We start from the raw sequence: 24,521 nt of genomic DNA, 5'->3' as shown, positions 1-24,521 counted from the left end.
TGCCTCTCCCAAGCCTGCAGTCCACGCTCCCTCAGCTTCCACTTCATAGCCCTTCCCTTCTCATGCATGCCTTGGCTGCTCTGAGGGCCCTTTCAGCTCAGAATCTTTGGTCCCAGATAAAGGGTCCGTTGGTGGATAAAGCAGTGAGGCAAATAGTATATACCTGTGTTATGATACAAAAAACAGACACTTGGTTTCCTGCGGTGGGGATAGTGGGGAGCAGGCAGCAGCTACAAAACCTTTCTTTGCAAAGAATTAAACTCCCCAGCATCTGTCAAAGAAAGGGTCACCCCAGGAGGCTGGGTCTAGAGGTAGATTATACCAGGAAGAACCCACCATCTATACATGCCTACAGTGTGTACATTCCTATCCTTGCAACAACACTGTCAGCCAGAAAGCAGGGATTCTATATGCCCATTTCCCAGGCTCACTGGCTTAGTGATGGCTCATTGCCTGTAATCCCAGCACTTTGGGAGGCCAAAGTGGGCGGATCATGAGGTCAGGAGTTCGAGACCAGCCTGGCCAACATGGTGAAACCCTGTCTCTACTAAAAATACTAAAAATACAAAAATTAGCCAGGCGTGGTGGTGGGCGCCTATAATCCCAGCTACTTGGGAGGCTGAGGCAGGAGAATTGCTTGAACCCAGGAGGCGGATGTTGCAGTGAGCCAAGATTGCGTCACTGCACTCCAGCCTGGGCGACAGAGCAAGACTCCATCTCGGGGAAAAAAAAAAAAAAAAACAAAGAAAGAAAAGGATATGTACTATTAAGGAATAATCTTTTTTTTTTTTTTTTTTAAATACAGGGTCATATTCTGTCACCCAGGCTGGAGTGCAGTGGTGTACTTATGGCTCAATGCAGCCTTGACCTCCTGAGCTCAAGTGATGCTCCCACCTCAGTCTCCTGAGTAGCTGGGACCACAGGCATATGCCACCATACCAGGCTAATTTTTGTATTTTTTGTAGAGCCAGGGTTTCACCATGTTGCTTAGTCTGGTCTCAAACTCCTGGGCTCAAGTGATCCTACCACTTAGGCCTCTCAAAGCAATGGGATTACAGGTATGAGCCCCACTGCATCTGGCCCAGGAATAACCTCTAAGATATTTTATAAAGTGAGAAAAGCAGGATGCAAAACTGCGTATAGTATGCCTTTTGTTTAAGAAGGAGAGGAAGACCTACTTTTCACTGTATGCTACTTTGTGTTATTTGAAAATTAAACAGTAGGCACATTGGGATTCCACCTGCAAATCCTACACTTACCCAGGATAACTTCTAGTAACATTGGCTGTGGTTAATTTCCTGCTTATTTTAATGTAAATACACGGAATGTATGTATATATTTATGCAGGAACTACAGTCTGGCATATTTTCTTCTCCTAATAGGTCTTTATTTGTGATCTTTAACAGATCTTTATAAAGCTGTCTTCTCTTTAAATTGCTGTCCCTAGGCTTAGCCATCCCCCCAACCTGTACCCCTAATTCTCTAAAACATGCCGTGGGTGGTTTGCTCTGTGCACTGTTGCCTTTGGGAAGGATTTCCTTCCCTCATGTCCACTCTCCGCCTTCCCTCATGGCAATCTAGCTATCCCTAGCCCCAGGGCACAGTTGCACCCAGGACTACCAAGATGCTAAGCCTTGCCCATACAGGACCTAATGTGCCAGTACCTTCTTTCCCTCTCCTCCTCACCCCCTTCCCTTCCATCTTTAGGGAATTCCTGGCAGGTTGGGTAGGGGATGAATGGTTAAGGGGTATTTTGTGAGCAGCGGAAAACCCAGTGCCAGGGAGGCCAACAGAGGGCCTAGCAACGAGACAATACTTATATATTTTTGGTGCCTACCATGTGCCAAGCAATGTGCTAAGAAGTTTGCATACATTATTACATGTATTCCAACAATACTGCAAAGTAGGTTTCTTGGAGGGAACCCATGTGTCCTTGTTTGCCTGAAACAGTCATGGTGTTTGCCTGTTGTCCTGGCAAAATTATTAATAGCATCTCCTTTCTCTAGCAAAAGGTTTAGATAAAAAATTGTATAGTGACCTTAACTGTCCCCATCTTATACTTGAGGATATTGAGGCTTAGAGAGGTAAGTTCATCTGCCCAGGGTCACACGGCTAATAAATGATAGGGCTGAGATTAAAACTCTAGTCAGTATAGCTCTGCTAGGGACTGAACTCTGACATGGACAGGAATTGTGTTCCCCCAAATTCCTATGTTGATACCCTAACCCCCCCAATGCGACTGCATTTAGAGACAAAGCCTGTAATAGGGCGATAAAGGCTCACTGAGGTCCAGATTATTGCCTTCTCTCCAGGCCGCCTCTCTTCCACAACCGCCCCCACTCCACTGCAGTCAGGGCCCTTCCTCCTCTGTCACGACAGCTCTGCTAACCCTGCACTATCACTGCCTGCGTCCTTCGCAGCCTCCTGCTGCTTCTTTTCCACCGCTGCGTCCTCGTTGGCTGGCGCTCAATAAAAATTGACTCGGTGAATAAATGAGTGAAACTGTCCTTTTAGGGATGGATGGATGTCCTGTTCAAGGCGGTGCCCTTCTCTGGCATTCCCTAACACAAGCTTGACCCGAAGTAGGCGTTCTGAAAAAGGCCGACAGGCGATGGAGGCCAACGCAGCCCTCCTCTCACCTCCTCTCTCCGTCCAGGCCGGGTGACCACGGACCCGACCCGTGGAAAGGAGGCGGCGCGGCCGGCAAGGATCAGGCCTGGAGGGGGCGGGGCCTCCCTCGCGGCCGGGCCCGGAGGGGGCGGGGCCTCCAGGACCTGGCCTCTAGCGCGCACTCTCGGAAGCGCACCCGAACCCGCCCTCCGAATCCCGAGAGGCGTTGCTGCCACCGCCGCCACACGGCCGCCACACCGCCGCTGCCACAGTCATGCCGGTGAGTTGTTGCGCCGTCCCCGCCACGCAGACTTGCAGTCCCGGGTTGCTTCTCGGCTGCACAGCCGCTTGACCGGATGCTGATCTTGAAGGGCTCAGGCGGCGGCCGGAGCCGCTGTTGTCCCCCAGCTTACCCCACCCAGCCCCCAGCTTTTGCGACCCTTCAGAAAATGGGATCCGAAGGGAGTTTAATCTGGGAGCCAGGCTTCAAAACGTCGGAGCTGGAAGGCCTCCAGGGGCGACAAGCCCACACCTTCCCTGCGTACACGGAGAAACAGAACCAGAGCGGGGTCAGGGGGTGGGGGAGTTGGTGGCCAGCGGGAACTGAGACGCCTAGTCCCTGAGCCTTCCTCCTGGCTGCCCTGCCCGCGGAGCTGGCCTGCAGGAGGGCGGTGGAGAGGCTCTGGACAAGGGGGTGGACCCGGTTATTCCCTCACGGACGGACCGGGCAGGTTTTCAGAGGTTCATGCTTTTCTTCATTTCCCTGCCCACTCTGGCCTACTTTTCAGATCAACTCTGGGCGACACTGAATGGAGACACTTTCTCAGCCTGAACCCATACGCCCCAGACAGGTTCAGGAACCCCCTGCAAAGTCACCAGTTGCTCAGTAGCAGAGTCTGGGAAGTCAGTCTTAGCCTGCCTTTGCAGATCACTCAGTCTTATCACATATATTGTTGCTCGTGGCCTCGTTTTTTATATAAAGAATTGAGGCCTTTGGCAGATAAAAATATAAAAAGCCCAGTAACTTATTCCAGGTCGTGTTGAAGTTGGCAGAGCCGGGATTCAGCTCCTTATCCTTAGGCTCCCCATCTCTCCAGGCCTGACCACATGGGAGGTGCCAGGCAAAAGCAGTCACACCGGCTTGGGAAGATGCTCTGATCTCAGTTGCATCTTGGTTAGGGTCATGTGGTGTTTAGCATTTTCTTCAGGTGCCTAATTCTTGGCTCTGGGCCAGTTGGATACCCAGAGGTACCCCGCAGTTGCCATGTGTCTTTGCATCCTGTCTTTAGGGAGCTGGCAGGTAAGCCTGAGGCCCCCTGGGCAGAGCCACTAACATCTCAGGTGTCATTTCCCGTGGGTCTTGCCAGGTGCATTGAGACAAATCCTCCAACAACAAAGTATGGATAAGGAATCTGATAGAATCAGCCCTACCAATTGAGCAAGTCAGCCTGTGGCAATGGTAGAAGACCGTGTTAATTGCCCTGGGGCTTGGGGAGTGAAGGCCACCAGGATTTTTTGTGGAGGGTGGCAATGAGGAAAAGGCTAGCTTGATCATCACTGTATTCTGTATCTTCTGGGGATTTTGACAAAAGACCCTCTGGAGCAGATGATGGGAATGAGGAGGGCACTTGGCACCATGTACCACAAGATAACAGCTGAAGGAAGGAGAGTGTTAGTCAAGGGACTTCCTCAAAACTGGAAAGGGAAGAAAAAAATATGTATATATACACATACTGGAAGGGGAAGAGTGTGTTACCTGAGAGTTTTCTCAGACAAATGCTCGAGAGTACAGGGTTTGGAATCCCAGAAACCTCTGAAAATCTGTGCCCCAGCTTGCCAACTGGGTGACCTCAGACAAGTTACTTTATCTCACTGCCTTGATTTCCTCATCTGTAAGATAGGGACAAAAACTTTGACCTCACAGGACTGTTGTTAGCATTAACTGGAAAAATGCCAGTAAAATATGTCACCCAGCCACTGATATATCTAGTCCCCAAGAAATGGTAGCTCCTGTGTAGACCTAAGACAAGTGGGCTAGAACTATAGGCAGATGAGGCCGGGCATGGTGGCTCAAGCCTGTAATCCCAGCACTTTGGGAGGCCCAGGCGGGCAGATCACTTTAATGCAGGAGCTTGAGACCAACTTTGGCAACATGACGAAACCCTATCTCTACAAAAAATACAAAAAATTAGCCAGACGTGGTGGCCCGTGCCTATAGTCCCAGCTACTTGGGATGCTGAGGTGGGAGGATTGCTGGGGCCTGGGAGGTTGAGGCTGCAGTGAGCCGTCATCGTGCCACTGCATTCCAGCCTGGGTGACAGAGTGAAAGTGAAACCCTGTCTCAAAAGAAAAAAAAAAAGGAAAAGGAAGGAAGGAAGGAGAGAGAAAGAGAAAGAAAAGAAAGAAGAGAAGAGAAAATTACAGGCAGGCAGCTTTCAATCTCATTTTAACAAGATCTCAGTGGTTAAGCATTGAGGTTTTAGAGACTATGTTCAATTCAGGCCCTACTCAGCCGAGTCACCGTGAGTGTGTGAACTAACCCCTAAATCTCAGTTTCCTCATCTGTCAAGAAGGGATAATAATAGGCCGGGTGCGGTGGCTAATGCCTGTAATCCCAGCAATTTGGGAGGCTGAGGCAGGCAGATCACGAAGTCAGGACTTCGAGACCAGCCTGGCCAACATGGTGAAACCCCGTCTCTACTGAAAATACAAAAAAATTAGCCGGGCATGGTGGCGGACGCCTGTAGTCCCAGCTACTCGGGAGGCTGAGGCAGGAGAATCGCTTGAACCCGGGAGGCGGAGGTTGCAGTGAGCCGAGATCATGCCACTGCACTCCAGCCTGGGCGACACTGCAAGACTCAGTCTCAAAAAAAAAAAAAGAATCACCCCACTTACTGACTTTTAAAACCTGCTTTAAACCTACTGACTTTTAAAATCTACCCATTTTATGAGTCTTCATAAAAGACCTCAGAGGCCATGAGGAACCAGAACTACCCAGTTACGCATCCGGTGGTAGAGCCAATCTTGAGATTCTCCTATAAAGAAGTGATTACTCTGTCCATGAAATAGATTTTCCATCACCCTCAAATTTATTTTTGCCCCTCAGAGGTGGAGGAGGAGAGCACTGAACTGTAATGTTTATACCCAGAAGCTGGTTTCTGGCTTCTGACCTTTATACTGTGGGGGATGGCACCTACTCTCTGTAATCAGCAACAGAAAGTTTCAGGTATCTGTTGACTTTAGTTCCTTGGGCAGCAAAAAACTGTGCTCCCTAAAAATGTGTTTCTAGTTTCAGAGCTTCTGCTGAGAGTCAGGGTTATGAGGGCTGGCGGTGTACTTTGCTTTTCCAGAACCAGCAAGATTTCCCTGGAGCGAAGAAAGCCTAGGTTCATATTCCATACTCAGTAGTTATTTGCCACATGACTGCAGGCTACCTAGTGAACTCTTGGGAACTTCACTTTCCTCCTGAGTGAAATAAGATAAATAGCTCTCTTTCCAGGCTTAGTGAGGACTAACTTAGATACTGCGTAAAGAGAATTTGACATGTAATAGACAATCAGTAGATTTAGCTCTCATGTTGATCTTGCAAACCCTTCAAAGCTTTGGCTCAGTATATAAGTACAACCATTGATGAACTGATTTTCTGCTGGTTATCCTAGAGCAAGACTCAGCAAACTTTTTTTTTACAAGGCCCTGATAGTAAACATTTTAGTCTTCACAAACCACAGGATCTCTGGTACAACTACTCAACTCTGCCATTCTAGTGCAAAAGTAAACAAATGAGTTTGGCTATGGTTTTTTGTTTTTGTGTTTCTTTTTTTTTTTTTGAGACAGAGTCTCGCTCTCTCGCCAGGCTGGAGTGCAATGGCATGGTCTTGGCTCACTGCAACCTCTGCCTCCTGGGTCAAGCGATTCTCCTGCCTCAGCCTCTTGAGTAGCTAGGACTACAGGCGCATGCCATCACTACCAGCTAATTTTTGTATTTTTAGTAGAGACGGGGTTTCACCATGTTGGCCAGAATGGTCTCGATCTCTTGACCTCATGATCCTCCTGCCTCGGCCTCCCAAAAGTGCTGGGATTACAGGCATGAGCCACCACACCTGGCCCGATTTTGGCTATGTTTTAACAAAACTCTTTGTAAAACAGGTAGCTTGTAGTGTGCCAATCCATGTTCCAGAGCATCATCATTTTTTTTCCAAAACAATTTTTTTCTTTTAAATTAAATGGAGCCATGATCTCACTGTATTGCCCAGGCTAGTCTCAAACTCCTGGGTTCAAGTGATCCTCCCGTTTCAGCTTCCCAAACTGTTGGGATTACAGGTGCGAGCCACTGCACCCAGCCTTTTAAAAAATTATTTATTTATTTATTTATTTTTTAAACAGTCCTGCTGTGTTGCCCAGGCTGGAGTGCAGTGGCACGATCTCGGCTCACTGCAACCTCCACCTTCTGGGTTCAAGCGATTTTCCTGCCTCAGCCTCCTAAGTAGCTGGGATTACAGGCACCTGCCACCATGCCTGGCTAATTTTTTTTCTATTTTTAGTAGAGAAACAGGTTTTGCCATGTTGGCCAGACTGGTCTCGAACTCCTGACCTCAGGTGATCCGCCTGCCTCAGCCTCCCAAAGTGTTGAGATTATAGGCATGAGCCACATTGCCCAGCCTAAAAAAATTTTTTAATAGAGGAGAGCATCATCTCAGACTGTAATGTGGGGAGGAATGACTTGGGTGTCGTGTTAAAATGAGGATTCTGATTCCAGACTTCTGGGAAGGGACCTGAGATTCTGCATTTCTGACAGGCTCTCAGGTGATGCTCATATTATTGGGCTGAGGACCACATTTTAAAGACAAGATTTTGTAATACCTACTACAAATCCTTCTTTCCAGAATTTGTTATTGTTGCTGTCTGTGAATAGTCATGAAACAAGATGAAAAAATCAGAGATGTTTAGAAGAAAGGAAAGACTGACCATTTTCTTTAAGGCAGATTTTGCAGATTTGGCCTTAATAAAAGGAGTGGTTTACTAGTCACAAAGGTCAAACAGTCTACACTGGAAAATCGAGCTGCTTAACTCTTGGTCTTGGTTTCCTCTGTAGAGCACAGTGACAATCCAGACTCAGCGGTGTTTAGAGACTTGGAAAGAGTTTGAGAAGCCCCTTAGCCACTTTATTTTCAGGTTTGTAGTTTTGCCTCCCGGTCTCTCCCCAGTAGGTTAAACATGGGGAGTGGCAGGGCCCGCTCCACATCCACAGAGTCAGTTGAGGCAGGTGTCTGGGAGCTGCACTTTCCACAAGGTCCCCAGATTCTTCCTGTGCACACTGAAGTTGAAAAAAATTGAGTTAGCTAATATCCTTTTGGTATAGATTAGGGAACTGGAGCCCTTCTGGAGCAGAGATTTTGCCTGTGGTTTTCTAGCAAGATATATCACTACACCCAGGATTCCAGTTGAGGTAATAGACTTGAAATATTTTGAAGTTCTCCGTGAAAAATGTAGCCATTGATTTTCGAAGGGAAACAGGAGAGACAAATGGAAGAAATTAATAATCCAATAGCTAACCTTTTACCCAATGGAACCTAGCACTAGGCTCTAATTTCCTTAATGTATTAGTTATCTATTGCGCCTTAGTAATTATCCCAAAACTTTGTAGTGTAAAACAACAAATATATTTATAGTAACTCACACAGTTTCTGAGAGTCAGGAATTTGGGAACAGCTTGGCCTAGTGGCTCCAGCTCAGAGGCTCTCATAAAGTTGCAGTGAGATGTTGGCTGGAGCTGCATTCATCTGAAGGCTCGACTGGAGCTGAAGAATCCACTTCCAAGATGGCTCACTCACGTGCTTGTTAGCTCGAGGGTTCAGTCTCTCACTTTGTGGACCTCTCCTTATGGTTGCTTGAATATCTTTGTAATTTAGTAGCTGACTTCCTCTAGTGCAAGTGACCCCAGAAATGGAGCAAGACAGAAGTCACAGTGTCTTTTATGACATTGTGATAGCTTCAGAAGCCACATAACCTCACTTCAAGCCATATTCTATAAGACACACAGACCAACCTGAAACATTTGGAATGGGATTACTCAAGGGCATAAATACCAGAGGCAGAGATCATTGAGGTCATCTTGGATGCTGGCTACCGCACTTAAAATCCTGTGTTCATCCCATTCACAAATCTAGAGAGGGACTCTTACCCTCAATTTTCAGATGTGGAAACTAAGGCACAGAGAAGTAACTTATTGATGATCATGCAACTAGTAGTGCCAGAACTGGTATCTGAAGCTATATTTATCTGATTTCAGATGGTCTCATTTCCAGAGATTTTAAAATAAACTATTGGTATAAGTAATCCTTATGTGAAAGCAAAGCAAAAGACCCAGAAGTTCAAACCAGCCGTATCAATTATCCATTAACTCAAAAATATGTTTTAAGCACCTACTCTGTCCAGGCACTATTCCAAGTATTAGGAATCCAGTAGTGAACTGAACAAAACCTCTTGTCTTCTGGGAGCTTACCTTCAGACCATTGATCTGTTAGATATCCTAGAGACTGTAGAATGTAGAGCTTACATGAAGACTAGGAGCCGGGGATCCCTTCCTGCCTGGCCTCCAACCCACTGGGGAATCCAGGCAATCCTTTCTCTTCCCTGGACCCAGATGCTGCCTCTGAGAATGCAGCCGTTGGATGAAAGCAGAATCACCTGGGATAATGAGTAGACATAACAGATTCCCCAGCCCAGACCTGCTGACCAGAACCTATAGTTTTTGCAAGCTGCAGGTGACTTCTAGTGCAGAAAATAATTTTCTGGTTCATAAGTGGGCCCACCAGATCAGCATTGCTCAGAGTATGGGGGCCCATCCCTGTCAGATTTATTGGTGGCCCTGAGACAAAGCTCATAGCTCAAGAATCAGTGTTTTGAAGGTGGGACTGGGAAAAAGCATGTTAAACTAGATCTCCAGGTGATTCTATTCACTGTGTGCCAGACACTGCTAAAGGATTTATAGGGATGATTCCATTGAATACAACCTGTGAGGCAGAAACTCTTAGCTACTCTATAGTTGAAGAGACAGGCTCAGAAACAGGCTCCTGATGAGTCTGATGCCAACCAGGTCCTGCCCAGTCTCTCTGCCTTCTGTCTTGACCCTGAGTGGGCCTGTCTGCTGGCACTGTGTGGGGGTCACTCTACAGGGCTCGGGTCATGGTCCCCCTTTGTTTGTTTCAGAAGCACGAGTTCTCCGTGGACATGACCTGTGGAGGCTGTGCTGAAGCTGTCTCTCGGGTCCTCAATAAGCTTGGAGGTGAGTGAGTGGCCCTGAGTTGGGTGCACTTATGCCATGTTCAGATGCATGCAGATGTTGCAGGAGAGATTTAGGGTTAAGCTGATCATAACAGTAAAACTAAAATATATTGAGTACTTAGCACGTGCCAACTACTCTTGTTATTTTCTTAGTGGCTTATGTGGATCACATCATTTAATCCTCACCACGGCCATTTCAGATAGTTGTTTTGACTAGCTCCATGTTAAACAGGAGACAGCTGAAGTTCAGAGACATTAACTAACTTATCTGGGATCACATGGTCAGTAAATGGCACAGCTGGTAGCCAAATTAACTAGTACTGCCAGGAGTAGCTCTGGAGCCATGGCAGTACTAGTTAATATGTTGGTCATCTCCAGTGTGTACTGCATGACACATCTGTGTGTCATTTTCTATTGAATTTTTTTTTTTTTTTTGAGACAGTTTCACTCTTCTTGCTCAGCCTGGAGTGCAATAGTGCAATCTCGGCTTGTCGCAACCTCCGCCTCCCAGGTTCAAGCAATTCTCTTGCCTTAGCCTTCCAAGTAGCTGGGATTACAGGCATGCACCACCACGCCCGGCTCATTTTGTATTTTTAGTACAGACAGGGTTTCTCCATGTTGGTCAGGCTGGTCTCGAACCCCTGACTTCAGGTGATCTGCCCACCTTGGCCTCCCAAAGTGCTGGGATTACAGGCGCGAGCCATCCTACCCAGCCTCTATTAAGATTTTTTAAATGAGGCTGGGCACGGTGGCTCACACCTGTGATCCCAGCATTTTGGAAGGCTGAGGCGGGCAGATTGCCTGAGCTCAGGAGTTCCCGAGACCAGCCTGGGCAACATGGTAAAACGCCATCTCTACAAAAAATACCAAAAAAATTAGCCAGGCATGGTGTTACATGCCTGTACTCCCAGCTAATTTGTGGGGGCTGAGGTGGGAAGATCGCCTGAGCCCGGGAGGTTGAGGCTGCAGTGAGCCTAGATCGTGCCACTGCACTGCAGTGGGGGCAACAGAGCAAGACCCTGTCTCCAAAAAAAAAAAAAAAAGAGAAAGAAAAAAAGGAAAGATTTTTAAAAAGGTAACAATTTTTAAAATTTTATCTTTTTCTGTTTCTTTACTTCAAAAAAATTTTTTTAAATTAATTTTAAATCACTCACATGCAGATTTTTTTTTTTTTTTTTTTTTTTTTTTTTTTTTTGAGATGAAGTCTCACTCTGTTTGTTGCCCAGGCTGGAGTACAGTGGCATGATCTCAGTTCGTTGCAGCCTCTGCCTCCTGGGTTCAGGCAATTTCCAGTGAATTTTTGTACTTTTCATAGATACGGGGTTTCACCATGTTGGCCAGGCTGGTCGAACTCTTGACCTCAAGTAATCCACCCGCTTTGGTCTCCCAAAGTGCTAGGGTTACAGGCATGAGCCACCGCACCTGGCCACATGCAGATATTCTTAAAGCACCTCTTTTGAACAATCAGCCTCATCCAGCCTTGTCATTTCACAGCTCGGGAAACTGAGGCCCAGAGAGGCCTGGGATCTAGTCCTGGGACTGAGTGAGGTAATAACTGAGTTGTGATCAGAGTTTTGGCAATGCCAGTGCTCAGTCAGCCTTCTAAGATTTTTTCTTTTCTTTTTCTTCCACATGAACTATCACACAATCTTCTAAAATTTTCTTTTTTAAAACCCTAAATAATAATGACATTAAGTTTTCAAATGGCTTCCACATGGATGTGATCTCATTAGCAGTCCTCTGAGCTGTACTTTCCATCTTTGGAATGGGAACGTTGATGCCAGTGTCCAGGAGGTTAAGTGACTTGCCCATGGTCCCGCAGCAAGTCAGTGGCTGGCCTCTAGCCCTGTAAACTGGGATCTTAATCTGAAAGAAACTGAAACAGTGGAAAGAACCTAGCTGCTGAGTTGTCTTGTGACTATGGTCCCTTCTTTCTTGGGCCTGGGTTTCCCCAGCTGTGTTATGGGAATGTGTATCTTGTATGTCTGTATCAGCTTTTGCTGTTGATGCTTTTTTTTTTTTTTTTTTGGAGATGGAGTTTTGCTCTTTCGCCCAGGCTAGAGTGAAGTGGCATGATCTCTGCTCACTGCAACCTGCTTCACTCCACTCTGCCCTGGGTTCAAGTGATTCTCCTGCCTCAGCCTCCCGAGTAACTGGGATTATAGGTGCCCGCCACCATGTCTGGCTAATTTTTTATTTATTTATTTATTTTTTTTCTGAGACAGAGTTTCACTCTTGTTGCCCAGGCTAGAGTGCAATGGCGTGATCTCAGCCCACTGCAACCTCCATCTCCCGGGTTCAAGCGATTCTCCTGCCTCAGCCACCTGAGTAGCTGGGATTACAGGCGTGGACCACCATGCCCAGCTAATTTTGTATTTTTAGTAGAGACGGGGTTTCTCCATCTTGGCCAGGCTGGTCTCAAACTCCTGACCTTAGGTGACCCATCCACCTTGGTCCCACAAAGTGCTGGGATTACAGGTGTGAGCCACTGCGCCCAGCCTGTTGATGCTTTAAAAATGAAACTGCACCGGAGCTCCTCAAATACAAAGCAGCAGACTGTGGATGAAGTGGGGACGGGCCTAATTTCGTTTGACAGCTCAAGGATACCTACCCATCCCAGGAACTTCATCCAGGCTGGAGTGCAGTGGCGCGATCTTGGCTCACTACAGCCTCAACTTCCCAGGCTCAAGCCATCCTCCCACCTCAGCCTCCTGAGTAGCTGGGACTACAGGACCACACCCGGCTATTTTTTTGTTTTTGTTTTTTGTAGAGACAGGGTCTTGCTTTGTTATGCAGGCTGGGAAACCATGTTTTGTTTGTTTGTTTGTTTGTTTTGAGAGGGAGTCTCGCTCTGTCTCCCAGGCTGGAGTGCAGTGGCGTGATCTTGGCTCACTACAACCTCTGCCTCCCAGGTTCAAGTGATTCTCCCGCCCCAGCCTCCTGAGAAGCTGGGATTACAGGCACATGCCACCACACTGAGCTAATTTTTGTATTTTTAGTAGAGATGGGGTTTCACCACGTTAGCCAGGCTGGTCTTGAACTCCTGACCTCAAGTGATCCACTTGCCTCGGCCTCCCAAAGTGCTGGGATTACAGGCATGAGCCACCACGCCTGGCCAACCATATGATTTTTAAGGCCCCTTGCTGGAAGATCTGCCTTTGAGCTTCGGCAGGTTTCTCCCCATCTTTTCCTACTGTCCCTACTTGGGTGGCCTCTTGAGAAGGGTCAGGAGGGTTTTTTGAGTTGCTTATGGCCCTAAAAGAACAGTGGTAGGGCTGAGGAATCACAGACTAATGGCATCCTTGAGCTAGAAAGGCCACAGGAGCTGGCCAGCCCTGACTCCTTCATGTACAGATGAGGTAGCTGAGGCCTGTGAGAAGCAGGACCCTCCTCCCACCAACTCCCTGTCCGTGGTCACCCAGCAAGTCAATGGTGAGGCCAGGCCTAGAACCTATCAAGAGTTTTCCTTTCTTTTTGCACTCTTTTGTCAGAGTAAAACTCTGGGTCCTCCCATGTGCTGCTGGGGAGCTGTAAATTGCATAGCCATTTAGGAGGGCGATTTTGCAATCTGTATTAAACATTCAAAATGTGCCAAATATCTGTTGCCCCACAATTTCCATTCTGTGAATTCATGGTATAACAATATTTTTATAAGTGTTTTAAGACAAGTTCAAATATGTTTACTGTAACATTCCGATAGTGGTGAAAAATTAGAAGCATCCTCAATGACCTTTAACAGTGGATTAATTAGGTGGATGTGTGGTATGTCCACACTGTGGAAGATTGTATGTAGCTTTTAAAAAAAGAATAGGGCCAGGCACTGTGGCTCACGCCTATAGTCCCAACGCTTTGGGAGGCCGAGGCAGGTGGATCACCTGAGGTCAGGAATTCAAGACCAAGCTGGCCAACATGGCGAAACCCCATCTCTACTAAAAATACAAAAATTAGCTCAGTGTGGCGGCTCATGCCTGTAGTCCCAGCTACTCGGGAGGCTGAGGCAGAAGAATCGCTTGAACCCGGGAGGCAGAGGCTACAGTGAGCTGAGATCGTGCCACTGCACTCCAGCCTGGGCAAACAGAGCGAGACTCTGTGTCAAAAAAAAAAAGAATGGGCCGGGTGCAGTGGCTCATACCTGTAGTCCCAGCACTTTGGGAAGCCAAGGCGGTTGGATCGCTTGAGCCCAGAAGTTCAAGACCATCCTGGGCAATATGCAAAATCCTGTCTCTACATAAAATACAAAACTTAACCAGGCATAGTGGCATGTGCCTGTAGTCACAACAACTTGGGAGGCTGAGACGGGAGGATCACCTGAGCCCGGGTATTCAAGAATACAGTGATTTGTGATTGTGCCACTGCACTCCAGCCTGTATAACACAGTGAGACCCTGTCTCTAAATAAATAAATTTAAAAAAATGAATAAATAAAGAGAAAAAATATTAGCAAGACCTGTTTATATAGTGTGATGCGATTTGGAGGAATTATTTTTCATTTGTCTATCTGGGACAAAGTCTAGATAGAAGCCAGACTGTTGACAGTGATCTCTAGGGGTAGGATCAGTAGGGGGCCTTACTGCTTCTGCTTTTATTTAGAAATGTTGGCTTTTTTTTAAAAAAAAAAAGTGTCTATATTACTTTTGCAATTAAAAACAAAAAAGGTGGCTGGGCATGGTGGCTCATGCCTATAATCCCAGCACTTTGGGAGGCCAAGGCAGGCAGATCACTTGAGATTAGGAGTTTGAGACCAGCCTGGGCAACATGACAAAACCCTGTCTCTACTAAAAATACAAAAATTAACCAGGTGTGGAGGCATACGCCCGTAATCCCTGCTGCTCGGGAGGCTGAGGCATGAGAATCACTTGAACCCAGGAGGTGGAGGTTGCAGTGAGCTGAGATCATGCCACTGCACTCCAGCCTGGGCAACAGAGTGAGTCTCTGTCTCAGAAAGCCCTAGTATAGAACAGAGATCAGCACATGGGCTAAATCCTGCTCACAGCCTGTTTTTGTATGTTCAGGAATAGAGTTATAAAAAAATACACAGAATATACAACAGAGTCTGTATGTGGCCCACAATGCCTAAAATATTTACTTTCTGGCCTGTTACAGAAGAAGTTTGCCAATCCCTGCTCTAGAGGAAAGGGCAAGGGTGGTTGTGAGTAGTAATTTAGAGTCTGAACTATTTCTTGCTGTAACTGGGAGGGTCTGTGCTTCCTCTCCCCATACCCCATTTCCTCTTCCTGTAGGAGTTAAGTATGACATTGACCTGCCCAACAAGAAGGTCTGCATTGAATCTGAGCACAGCATGGACACTCTGCTTGCAACCCTGAAGAAAACAGGAAAGACTGTTTCCTACCTTGGCCTCAAGTAGCAGGGGCCTGGTCCCCACAGCCCACAGGATGGACCAAAGGGGGCAGGTGGGTAAGGCCCCAGCACTTGCTGAGCAAACCTACAGCTCACACCTCTCATCAGAGCGAACACCTTGGCCTTTGAGAGCTTGAGTGGAGCGGGAGAGCCCTCTGGGTTCTTTTCAATCCACTGTCCACCTTTGGCGTGGTTACAAATATTTTATTATTGTCTAATGCAAATCACAAGTTCAGGGAATTCTTACAGCCCCTGTGAGTGGACAGAGCACTGTGTAATGTCTCCCAGAGTCCTCTTTCGGACTTGAGGGTTGCAGTTCATGGTTAGCAGAGTTTAAGTTTACAGTATATGACCCTAAGCAGTGCACCTTTGACTTCTTTATTTGTTCATTTGTTTGAGACAGTGTTTCACTATGTGGCCCAGGCTGGAGGGTAGTAACTCTTCATAGGTGTGATCATAGTGCACTATAGCCTTCAACTGCTGGGCTCAAGTGATCCTCCTGCCTCAGCCTTCTAAGTAACTGGAACTATAGGCACATATCACCACACATGGCTCTGGCTTTGATAAACTGACTGTCTCATCAGAGTTGACACTTATGCCTTGGGCCTTGTTCTCCTGTGCCCTGACCAAGTGAGTTAATTCAGACTGTGCCGCTCTCTCTACTTGAAACTGTTGTCAGCTTCCTGAGCATGCCCTTTGTCCAGACTGGTACAAAAACAATAGCATGTTTGAGCTAGATGTTCCCTTCACTTTTATGTAATCCAGTGATGCAGTAAGGGGCACTGTGCCAGCACTCTTCGCTCTGGAACCAGGCAGACCTTACTCATTGATCCAGCCACAGTCTCAGCAGGGCACTCCTGGCTGCCACTGCCCATGTAGTGCATTTGACTCGTGAATTACAATGATCGCCACACCCCTGATGTGGTTTGGTGCCCTGACTGTGACTGAGAAAAATGAGGCCAAGCAAGGGGAAGTGATTCAACCAAAGTCCCACCCTGGTGAGTAGCAGAGGCAGGAAGAAAGTCAGATATCCTGAATCGGAGTTCTGTAACTGTTACTGGTGGCATTGTCCCTGTGAATGGGCCCACAGAGACCCCCTGGACAGAGGCTAGCCACAAATGACTGGTAGGTCCTCTTTGAGGATAGCCTCCTTCCCAAAGGCATACATTTGGAACCTGAGCCATAGCAGTGTTCTATGTATGTGGTAACATCACATGCAAGTCACAAGATGTCAGATGCATCTGTTTTCGTCATGCACTTTCCATCCATAGATAGAAGAACCCATATTCAGGAATGAACCCAGGATGAATAATGAGGAATCTAGGATTCTAATTCCAACTCTCCCATTTCACACTGACTTTGGGGACTTTTTACATTACAGAGATTTGGTCTTCCTGTCGGTAAAATGGGGCTAAAACCTCCAACCTTCTTTCCTGCCTTGTGGGGACTGCTGTGCAATCTCTCCACATATGAAGGCTTATCCTCTAGGGAAGTAAAACATCAGCGGTTTCCAGCATGTTGAAGAACAGTGTTTCTTACATCATTCCTCCACCCGTAGGGTTTTGTAGGGAGGGTGAGTGGATGGGGCTTTGGACCCTCCGTAGCTCCCAAACAGTCCTGTGTCATACTGGGCTTCCTGTTAGACTGTATTTTATAAAAACGCTCTGTAACAAGAAGGAATGGAGGCAGAGAAGGAAAAAAATACTCTTCCTGAACTAGCTATATACATGGGGGAGCCCTAATGCACACATCTTGGATTAGAAACTCCAGGCCTGGGCATATGAATTTTTTTAACTAAAAAAGTAATATCTGTTGGATGTAAATCATGTGTAGCTTAATGTGTTTTTCTCATAGAAAACATGTTTTCTCATGTTATTTTATTGAGATGAAATTCACAAGACATAATAACTATTTTAACCCATTTATGCTGAATATTGCAAAGTTTTTTATGTGAAAAATCAAACCTTGTTGATGACCTTGAACAGTAGGATATAAATAACTCCTGCAAGCTTAGCGTTCTGATAATGGAACACTGGGCATAAATGGGTTAAAGTCTATCATTTAGTGGCATTTGGTGTGTTCACAATGTTGTATGACCACCATCTCTCTCTAGTTTCAAAATTTTTTCATCATCTCAGAAACATACCCTATATCCATTAAGAAGTCACTCCCCACTACCCATCTCTCCATCCCCTGGCAGCCACTAATTTTCTTTCTGCTACTCTGGATTTGCCTACCCTGGACATGTCATATAAAAAGAATTACATTATATGTGACCTTTTTGTGTCTGCCTTTTTCCATGTAGCATAATGTTTTCAAGATTCATTTGAGTCATAGCATGTGTTGTAAATCATTCCTTCCTATGGCTTAATAATTTTCCTGGTACTTTTAATCTATTTTAGATTTTTTATGATAGGAAGTTTTAAACATATGTAAGTAGAGTAATAGAATGAATCTCCAAGTACCCGTCACTCAGATCCAACAATTAGTATTTATTTCACCAAGGCCTGTTATTTTTTGATAAAAGTGCTCTGTGACAAGAAGGAATGAAGGAAGAGAAGGAAAAAAACTCTTCCGGAGCTATCTATATCCATGTAGGGGAGCCCTAATGCACACATCTTGGATTAGAAACTCCACTGTCCTCATTGTTTCATCTGGGTGACGAAACACCCAGATTATTTTGAAGCAAATTCTAGACATCATGCAATCTTATCTGTACATATTTCAGTAATCATGTATTGTTTGCAAAGGCTCCTGGAAATTCAGATGCACAGTACTCAGTAAGAATCACTCAATAAGCCAGCTTTAGTCCACATGCTCAGGCAGCATGTCTTTGAAGTCTGTTTTAAGAGGCTCCTCAGTGACCGATTTGAAGCCAGGCTTGGGAACCTCAAAGATAGAGTGTTTATTGGTTTTGAAGTCACCTTGATCATCTGACTCTTGGCAGATTTATTTGCCATGATTTTGTTCATTGCCTTTCCAACATAACCTGTAACAGGATAGAGAGTGCTGTTGACTGGGTATCCTGGCAGCCCTGGAAATTCCCCAGAAGAGGGCTTTGGCAGTGATTGGCTTAGCAAGGTTAATGCGTTCCAGCCAACCTGAGTATAACAGACTTCATGGGAGCAGTGTGCAGGGCTGGACACTGGGGCTGTAGTCCTGCTCCTGCATCTGCACCCTGCGTTTTCCACCTCACCCCTGCCTTTTAGTGCAAGACTCTTAGTGCACCCCTGCGTCACCCCTGTCTCTTAGTGCATTTATTGCCTTTGCAATATCGCTATGTCCACACCAGATGGCGCCTTTGTTCCACCTAACTTTCCATCTTTCCTAGGATGCTGATCCTCCCCTTGGCTTCCAGACAGACCTGGGACTTGGCAGTCGTGCTGGGCGATGGTGTTCCTGTGGAGACCCTCAGTTGTCCTATTCCTTCCTAGCTTCCCTGCAATAAAATCAAGCTGCTTTTGTTGGAGATGTTGTTTTGCCTGGTCTTGGTGTTGCTTGCTCACATGTAGGTGGTTATGCTTACTTGGGTTGGAGTTTTGAGAGTTCCCACCTGGGAGTCAGACACCCTGTAGATTCTGATTCTTTGCTGTGTGATCTTTAGCAAATCACTTCCCCTCTCTGGGCCTCATTTTTGCCTCACCTATAAAGTGGAGGCATTGACCCAGAACAGTGATCCCCTTTCTTTTCACCAGTTTGGTAGACTCCATATTTTGAAAAACTTTTTGTCAATCAAGTGAATTGCACAAAAGATTATCAAATGTTAAGGCAAGTGGAATAGTGGGAAGAGGCTGTGGAGACAAACTGCCTGGGATAGAGTTCAAGCTCCAGTACCTCCCAGCTGGGCCACTTAACCTCTCAGTGTCCACAGACAAAATGTGATGATAGCATCTACTGCAAATGGTGGTTGTGGGGATTAAATGAAATGAAACATGTAAATTAATTAAAGCAGTGATTGCTAGTTAAAAATCACTCAGAAAATATTAGTGATTCATTTTTGGCTTTTTGTTTGTTTCTTTTGAGATGGGGTTTCACTCTGTCACCCAGGCTGGAGTGCAGTGGTGCAATCAGGGCTCACTGCAGCTTTGACCTCCCGGGCTCAAGTGATACTCCCACCTTAGCCTCCCACGTAGCTGGCACTACAGGCACATGTCATCATGCCCAGTTAACCTTTTTTTTTTTTTAGTTTTTTTCTAGAAATGGGGTTTTGCTATGTTGCCCAGGTTGGTCTTGAACTCCTGAGCTCAAGCAATCCTCCTGCCTCGGCCTCCCAAAGTGGCCTTGAACTCCTGCCCTCAGGTGATCCACCCGCCTCAGCCTCCCAAAGTGCTGGGATTACAGGCATGAGCCACTGCACCTGGCTGCCACTCATTTTTAAAATATTTCATTAGTCAAAAATCTGTCAAAATGGCCATTTGAATTCCAGTCAGGCTGAGTCAGGCTGAGACTAGTCAGGTTGGAATGCAGTGGCATGATCATAGCTCACTGTAACCTCTAACTTCCAGGATCAAGTAATCCTCCTGCTTCAGCCTCCTGAGTAGATCTTATATACTCTTAAAAATTATTGAGGATCTCAGCCAGGTGCAGTGGCTCACGTCTGTAATCCTAGCACTTTGGGAGGCCGAGGCAGGTGGATTACCTGAAGTCAAGAGTTTGGGACCAGCCTGGCCAACATGGTGAAACCCCGTCTCTACTAAAAATACAAAAATTAGTCGGGCGTGGTGGCACATGCCTGTAATCCCATGTACTCAGGAGGCTGAGGCAGGAGAATCGCTTGAACCCGGGGGGTGGAGGTTGCAGTGAGCCAAGATTGCACCACTTCACTGCAGCCTGGGTGAAAGAGTGAAACTCCGTCTCAAAAAAAAAAAATTAAAAAATTATTATCAAACAGTTTTGGTTATGTGGGTTATACTACATTAGAAATTAAAACAGGAATTTTTAAAACAAAAATACCCAGGCACACATCCCATTAGTCATTAGGACTAGATGAAGTCACTGCATTCATTTAGACTAGAAAACTTTACCGTATAATTGTTAAGGAGGAAAAGGCATCTTACAGAAGCTTTTAAATTTAACCTCATGTGCCTTCTGAAAGGCTCTTGGGGCTCACATGTTGAGAATCACCACTTTAGCCATTTATTGGGCACTTACTGGGGACCCAGGGCTGCTGGAGACTGGAATAAGACCTGGCTCTGCACTTGACCAGCTCAGACATGGAAGCAGCCACCTCATCTATCTCATGGATAGTTTCCTCATCTGCCCAATGCATAATGCCTGCACCTCGGGGAACTGAGTAGCCAGAAATAACACTTTATTTCAACTCTAAACTGGTTGCAATCATAATTTCCATCCCTTTCTATCCCATTATGAAAGTACTAAACAAATCTCAGGGCCATTTCTGCCTTCGTGGCCCCTCGGGGGTGCAGGGACTCCTTCCCAGCCCACCAGGTAAATGTGTTTCTTGACCACCAGATGGCAGTGTCTCCTGGACTTGACCATCCACAGAGACGTTTAAGACAGTTTCTTTTTAAAAAAAGTTTCTCTGGGCTCTGAGAGAACAAACTTGAGGATTTTTTCCATTTTCAATTGCCCTAGGAGGTCTGGCTGGCCCACTGGGAACGCCCAAGATTTGAGACACTGGTTTCTCTTAGAGTGAGTGCTTCTCAGAGGGGTTCATTTCCTTTGAGTTCTCTCTACACCACCACCCCCAGCTGAAATCCAAGTTTCTAGCTGAGGCACTTGGCTCTGTTCTTCCAAGGCCACGAGGCATTAGGGAAGCTCCCACGCCTGCCATCAGCCCAGTTGGCTGTCCACGGAATGAATGAATCACACAGCGGAGCTCAGGCTTCTGCAGGAGTGGGGGTGGGGAGCAGATGTGGCCACATATTTCTCTGGGGCTTCCCGTGCACTTGGCCCCAGCCCACCCTTCCAGGCTTTCTCACTCCTCGCTGCAGCCAGCCAGCCCACTCCTCAGGTGCCTTGCTTTTGTTCATGCTGCCCCCTGTAAGTGGAATGATCTCCTCCACCAGCCTCCCTTGTCTCCATATGCAAATTCCTTTCCCTCCCTTACATACCACAGCCTCCATGAAATCTCTCCACAGCTGGAAGTAATTTATTTCTCCTCTTGGCCCTCAAAGCATTTATCTCGCAAACTTCAGTGTTGTGGCAAAGCTTTCTGTCCACGTATCTTTCCTGGCCTCGAGGATCAGCCCAAGTATCTGTTCCCTCTGCACACAGAGCAAGCACTTAAGGGATATTTGATAGATGAGCAATGGCTACCATTTGGGGGATGCCTATTTAATGTGTCATGCCCTTGCATTTATCTCATTCCATCCTTACCTAGACTCCATAAGATAGTGAGCTAGGACAGACCCTCACACATGGTAGATGCTCAGTAGGTGTTGGCCCAGATAATTTGACAAAGGAAGAGATTGTCTCTTCTAATCCTTCTAGCAGGTTTATATTTTTGTCAAAGATTCCTGGTTGTGAGTACAGCCTCCCCTAGGGTGTTCCCAGTAACCAGCCCTTGTTTCTGGGCTTGATGGGGTGAAGCTCCCACCAACTCTGCCTTGTTGACCTACCCACTTGCCTGGTGGCCAGAGCCTGGGCTTGTCCAGTACCCACATTACCATGACTGGAGAGAAACCACCCTGGCCCTCAGTGCAGGATGAAGCCTAGGGGTTGTATTTGGGGGAGGCTCCCTTCCTCACAGTGATGTGAGCCACAGGGGGAGCTCTGGCCTGGCCTGGCTCCCCATCAGCGTACTGAGTGAGCTGGAGCAAATCTTTTGAATTTTGAAGTGGTGTGTGTGTGTGTGTGTGTGTGTGTGGCGTTGTTGTTGTTGTTATTGTTTTTCTTTTTCTGAGACAGGGTCTCTGTTACTCAGGCTGGAATGCAGTGGCACAATCTCCATTCACTGCAACCTCCGCCTCCCAGGCTCAAGCAATCGTCCCACCTTAGCCTCCCAAGTAGCTGGGACCACAGGCACACACCACCATGCCCAACTAATTTGTATATATTTTTTTTTAGAGATGTGGTTTCACCATGTTGCCCAGGCTGGTCTCAAACTCATGTGCTCAAGCGATCTCCCCACCTCAGCCTCCCAAAGTGTTGGGATTACAGGCATGAGCCACCACACCCAGCTGAAGTTTTTTTTTAACTGCTTTTTTGAGGTATAATTTCGTTCAATAAACTGCACATATTTAAAGTGTAAACTTTTTTTTTGCTATCTCCTACCTAAAAAATAAAGTGTATAATTAAGATACATATATATCTAACACACACACACACACACACACACACACTCATGAAACCATCACCACAATCAAGATAGTGATCATATTAATCACCTAAAAAGTTTCCTGGCACCTCTTGGTATTCCCTCCCACCCTCTCCTTGCCCCCAAGTAACCACTGATCTGCTTGCTGTCACTATTGATTAGTTTGCATTTTCTAGAGTTTTATATAAATGCAATCACACAGTATGCTGTCACTTTTGTCTACCTTTTTCATTCAGCATAATTATTTTGAAATGTTATCTTTTTATCACTGAGTAGTAAGTATTCCATTGAATGAGTATACCAGAAGGTGTGATTCATTCCTCTGTTGAAGGACATTTGTTTCCAGTTTTTTTAACTGCTCTGGTGCTATCAAGCTTTCCAAGGGCCCTACAGGGCACAAAGGGAAGTCTCAGTGAGCTGGCCTCTTCCAAACCAACACACCCAAACCCAAATCAAGGCAGCTTAACTCAATTTTATTTGTATCTTTTATTTATTTATTTATTTATTTATTTTTATTTTTATTTTTTTTGAGACGGAGTCTCGCTCTGTCGCCCAGGCTGGAGTGCAGTGGCGCGATCTCGGCTCACTGCAAGCTCCGCCTCCTGGGTTCACGCCATCCTCCTGCCTCAGCCTCCTGAGTAGCTGGAACTACAGGCACCCACCACCACGCCTGGCTAATTTTTTGTATTTCTAGTACAGACGGGGTTTCTCCGTGTTAGCCAGGGTGTTCTCGATCTCCTGACCTTGTGATCCGCCTGCCTCGGCCTCCCGAAGTGCCGTGAGCCACCGCGCCTGGCCCTTATTTGTATCTTTTAATTTTAATTTATTTTTATTTTTTAGAGATGGGGCCTTGCTCTGTGGCCCAGGCTGGAATGCAGTGGTACAATTATGGCTCACTGCAGCCTTGAACTCCTGGGTTCAAGTGATCATCCCGCCTTGGCCTCCCAAAGTGCTGGGATTATAGACGTGAGCCATTGTGCCTGGCCCAACTCACAGTTTTATCTACTGGGCTTCCTCCTACAGCCCCAGTGGTACTAAGCCACGTTCTGGACTTCAGCAGATCCGGATTTAAATTCCTTCACCACTTAAAAACTGTATGACCTTGGGAAAGTTCCTGATTCTTTTGTGCAACTCAGTTTCCTTATCTGGAAAATGGAAGTCATAACAGTACTCTGATCATTGTGAGAATTAAAGATCTTCGTGTGCCTCATTCTTGATAATGGCATTCCACAAATAAAACTTCCTGTTTGGCCAAAAAGTTTCACAATTATACGACTTGAAGCTTGAAAACTGAAGTCTGAAAAATTTCAGATCTAAATTCTTTCAACCCTGGCAGATTAAGAAAAGTAAAATGGAAGCTCAAGATTGTGCTGTGTGGGAGGTGAATGGTTGTTCAGGTCACCGCCCTCTCCATGACATTCGCCTTTAATTAGTGCCAGTCTCTAAAAGACCCAAGTCTGTAATTTCTTGGGAGTGCCCATCAGAGCTTCTTTTAGATTTCCATGTCTTTAAGGGCTGTGGCCACTTAGTTTAAGAAGACAAGTTTTCTAATCTGCTTCTTTGGAGAAGGAAAGTCTTCATGTCCCTAGGTAAATCTCATGACTACTCACTAGGGCCTTGCAATAAAATCAAAGCCTCTAAAAATAAGGATGTCACCTCCCATTGGTCTGTTTATCGTGGGCTCCAAGGATCTTAATCCTTTTAGAATCATAAATCCCCAGATGCCTAGAAGTAGGCTGTATGTTGGATAAGAATGCTGGCTCTGCAGATAAACAGACTGTTTACCAGATATGTGAGCTTGAGCAAATAGCTTAACTGTCCAGGACAAATGAGCTGGGCATGGTGGTAGGTGCCTATAGTCTCAGCTGCTAGGGAGGCTGAGGCAGGAGGATCACTTGAGCCCAGGAGGTCGCAGCTGCAGTGAAGTATGATCACACCACTGCACTCCAGCCTGTGTGACAGAGCAAAACACCATCTCTGAAAAATAAATA

The 24,521-nt window shown here is 46.3% G+C and overlaps 1 protein-coding gene across 1 annotated transcript; it reads left to right on the top strand.

Annotated features, from left to right (window-relative positions):
• Positions 1-2,747: 2,747 nt before the first annotated feature.
• On the top strand, positions 2,748-18,720 carry ATOX1 (antioxidant 1 copper chaperone). The gene is made up of 4 exons (XM_054487483.1): positions 2,748-2,890; positions 9,820-9,895; positions 15,134-15,304; positions 18,583-18,720. Exons 1-3 carry the CDS (start codon positions 2,885-2,887, stop codon positions 15,256-15,258), a joined length of 207 nt encoding a protein of 68 aa, XP_054343458.1. The 5' UTR covers positions 2,748-2,884; the 3' UTR covers positions 15,259-15,304; positions 18,583-18,720.
• Positions 18,721-24,521: the final 5,801 nt, after the last annotated feature.

This window comes from Pongo pygmaeus, chromosome 4 (assembly GCF_028885625.2).
Source record: "Pongo pygmaeus isolate AG05252 chromosome 4, NHGRI_mPonPyg2-v2.0_pri, whole genome shotgun sequence".
NCBI lineage: Eukaryota > Metazoa > Chordata > Mammalia > Primates > Hominidae > Pongo > Pongo pygmaeus.
Note: the sequence above shows the minus strand (reverse complement) of the source record. Positions and strands in the feature narration are given on the sequence as shown.

Bases quoted from the DNA above. Each gene is read 5' to 3' on its own strand.
- ATOX1 (XM_054487483.1), top strand. The intron at 9,896-15,133 runs GTGAGTGAGTGG...CTCTTCCTGTAG, and splicing joins GGTCCTCAATAAGCTTGGAG to GAGTTAAGTATGACATTGAC.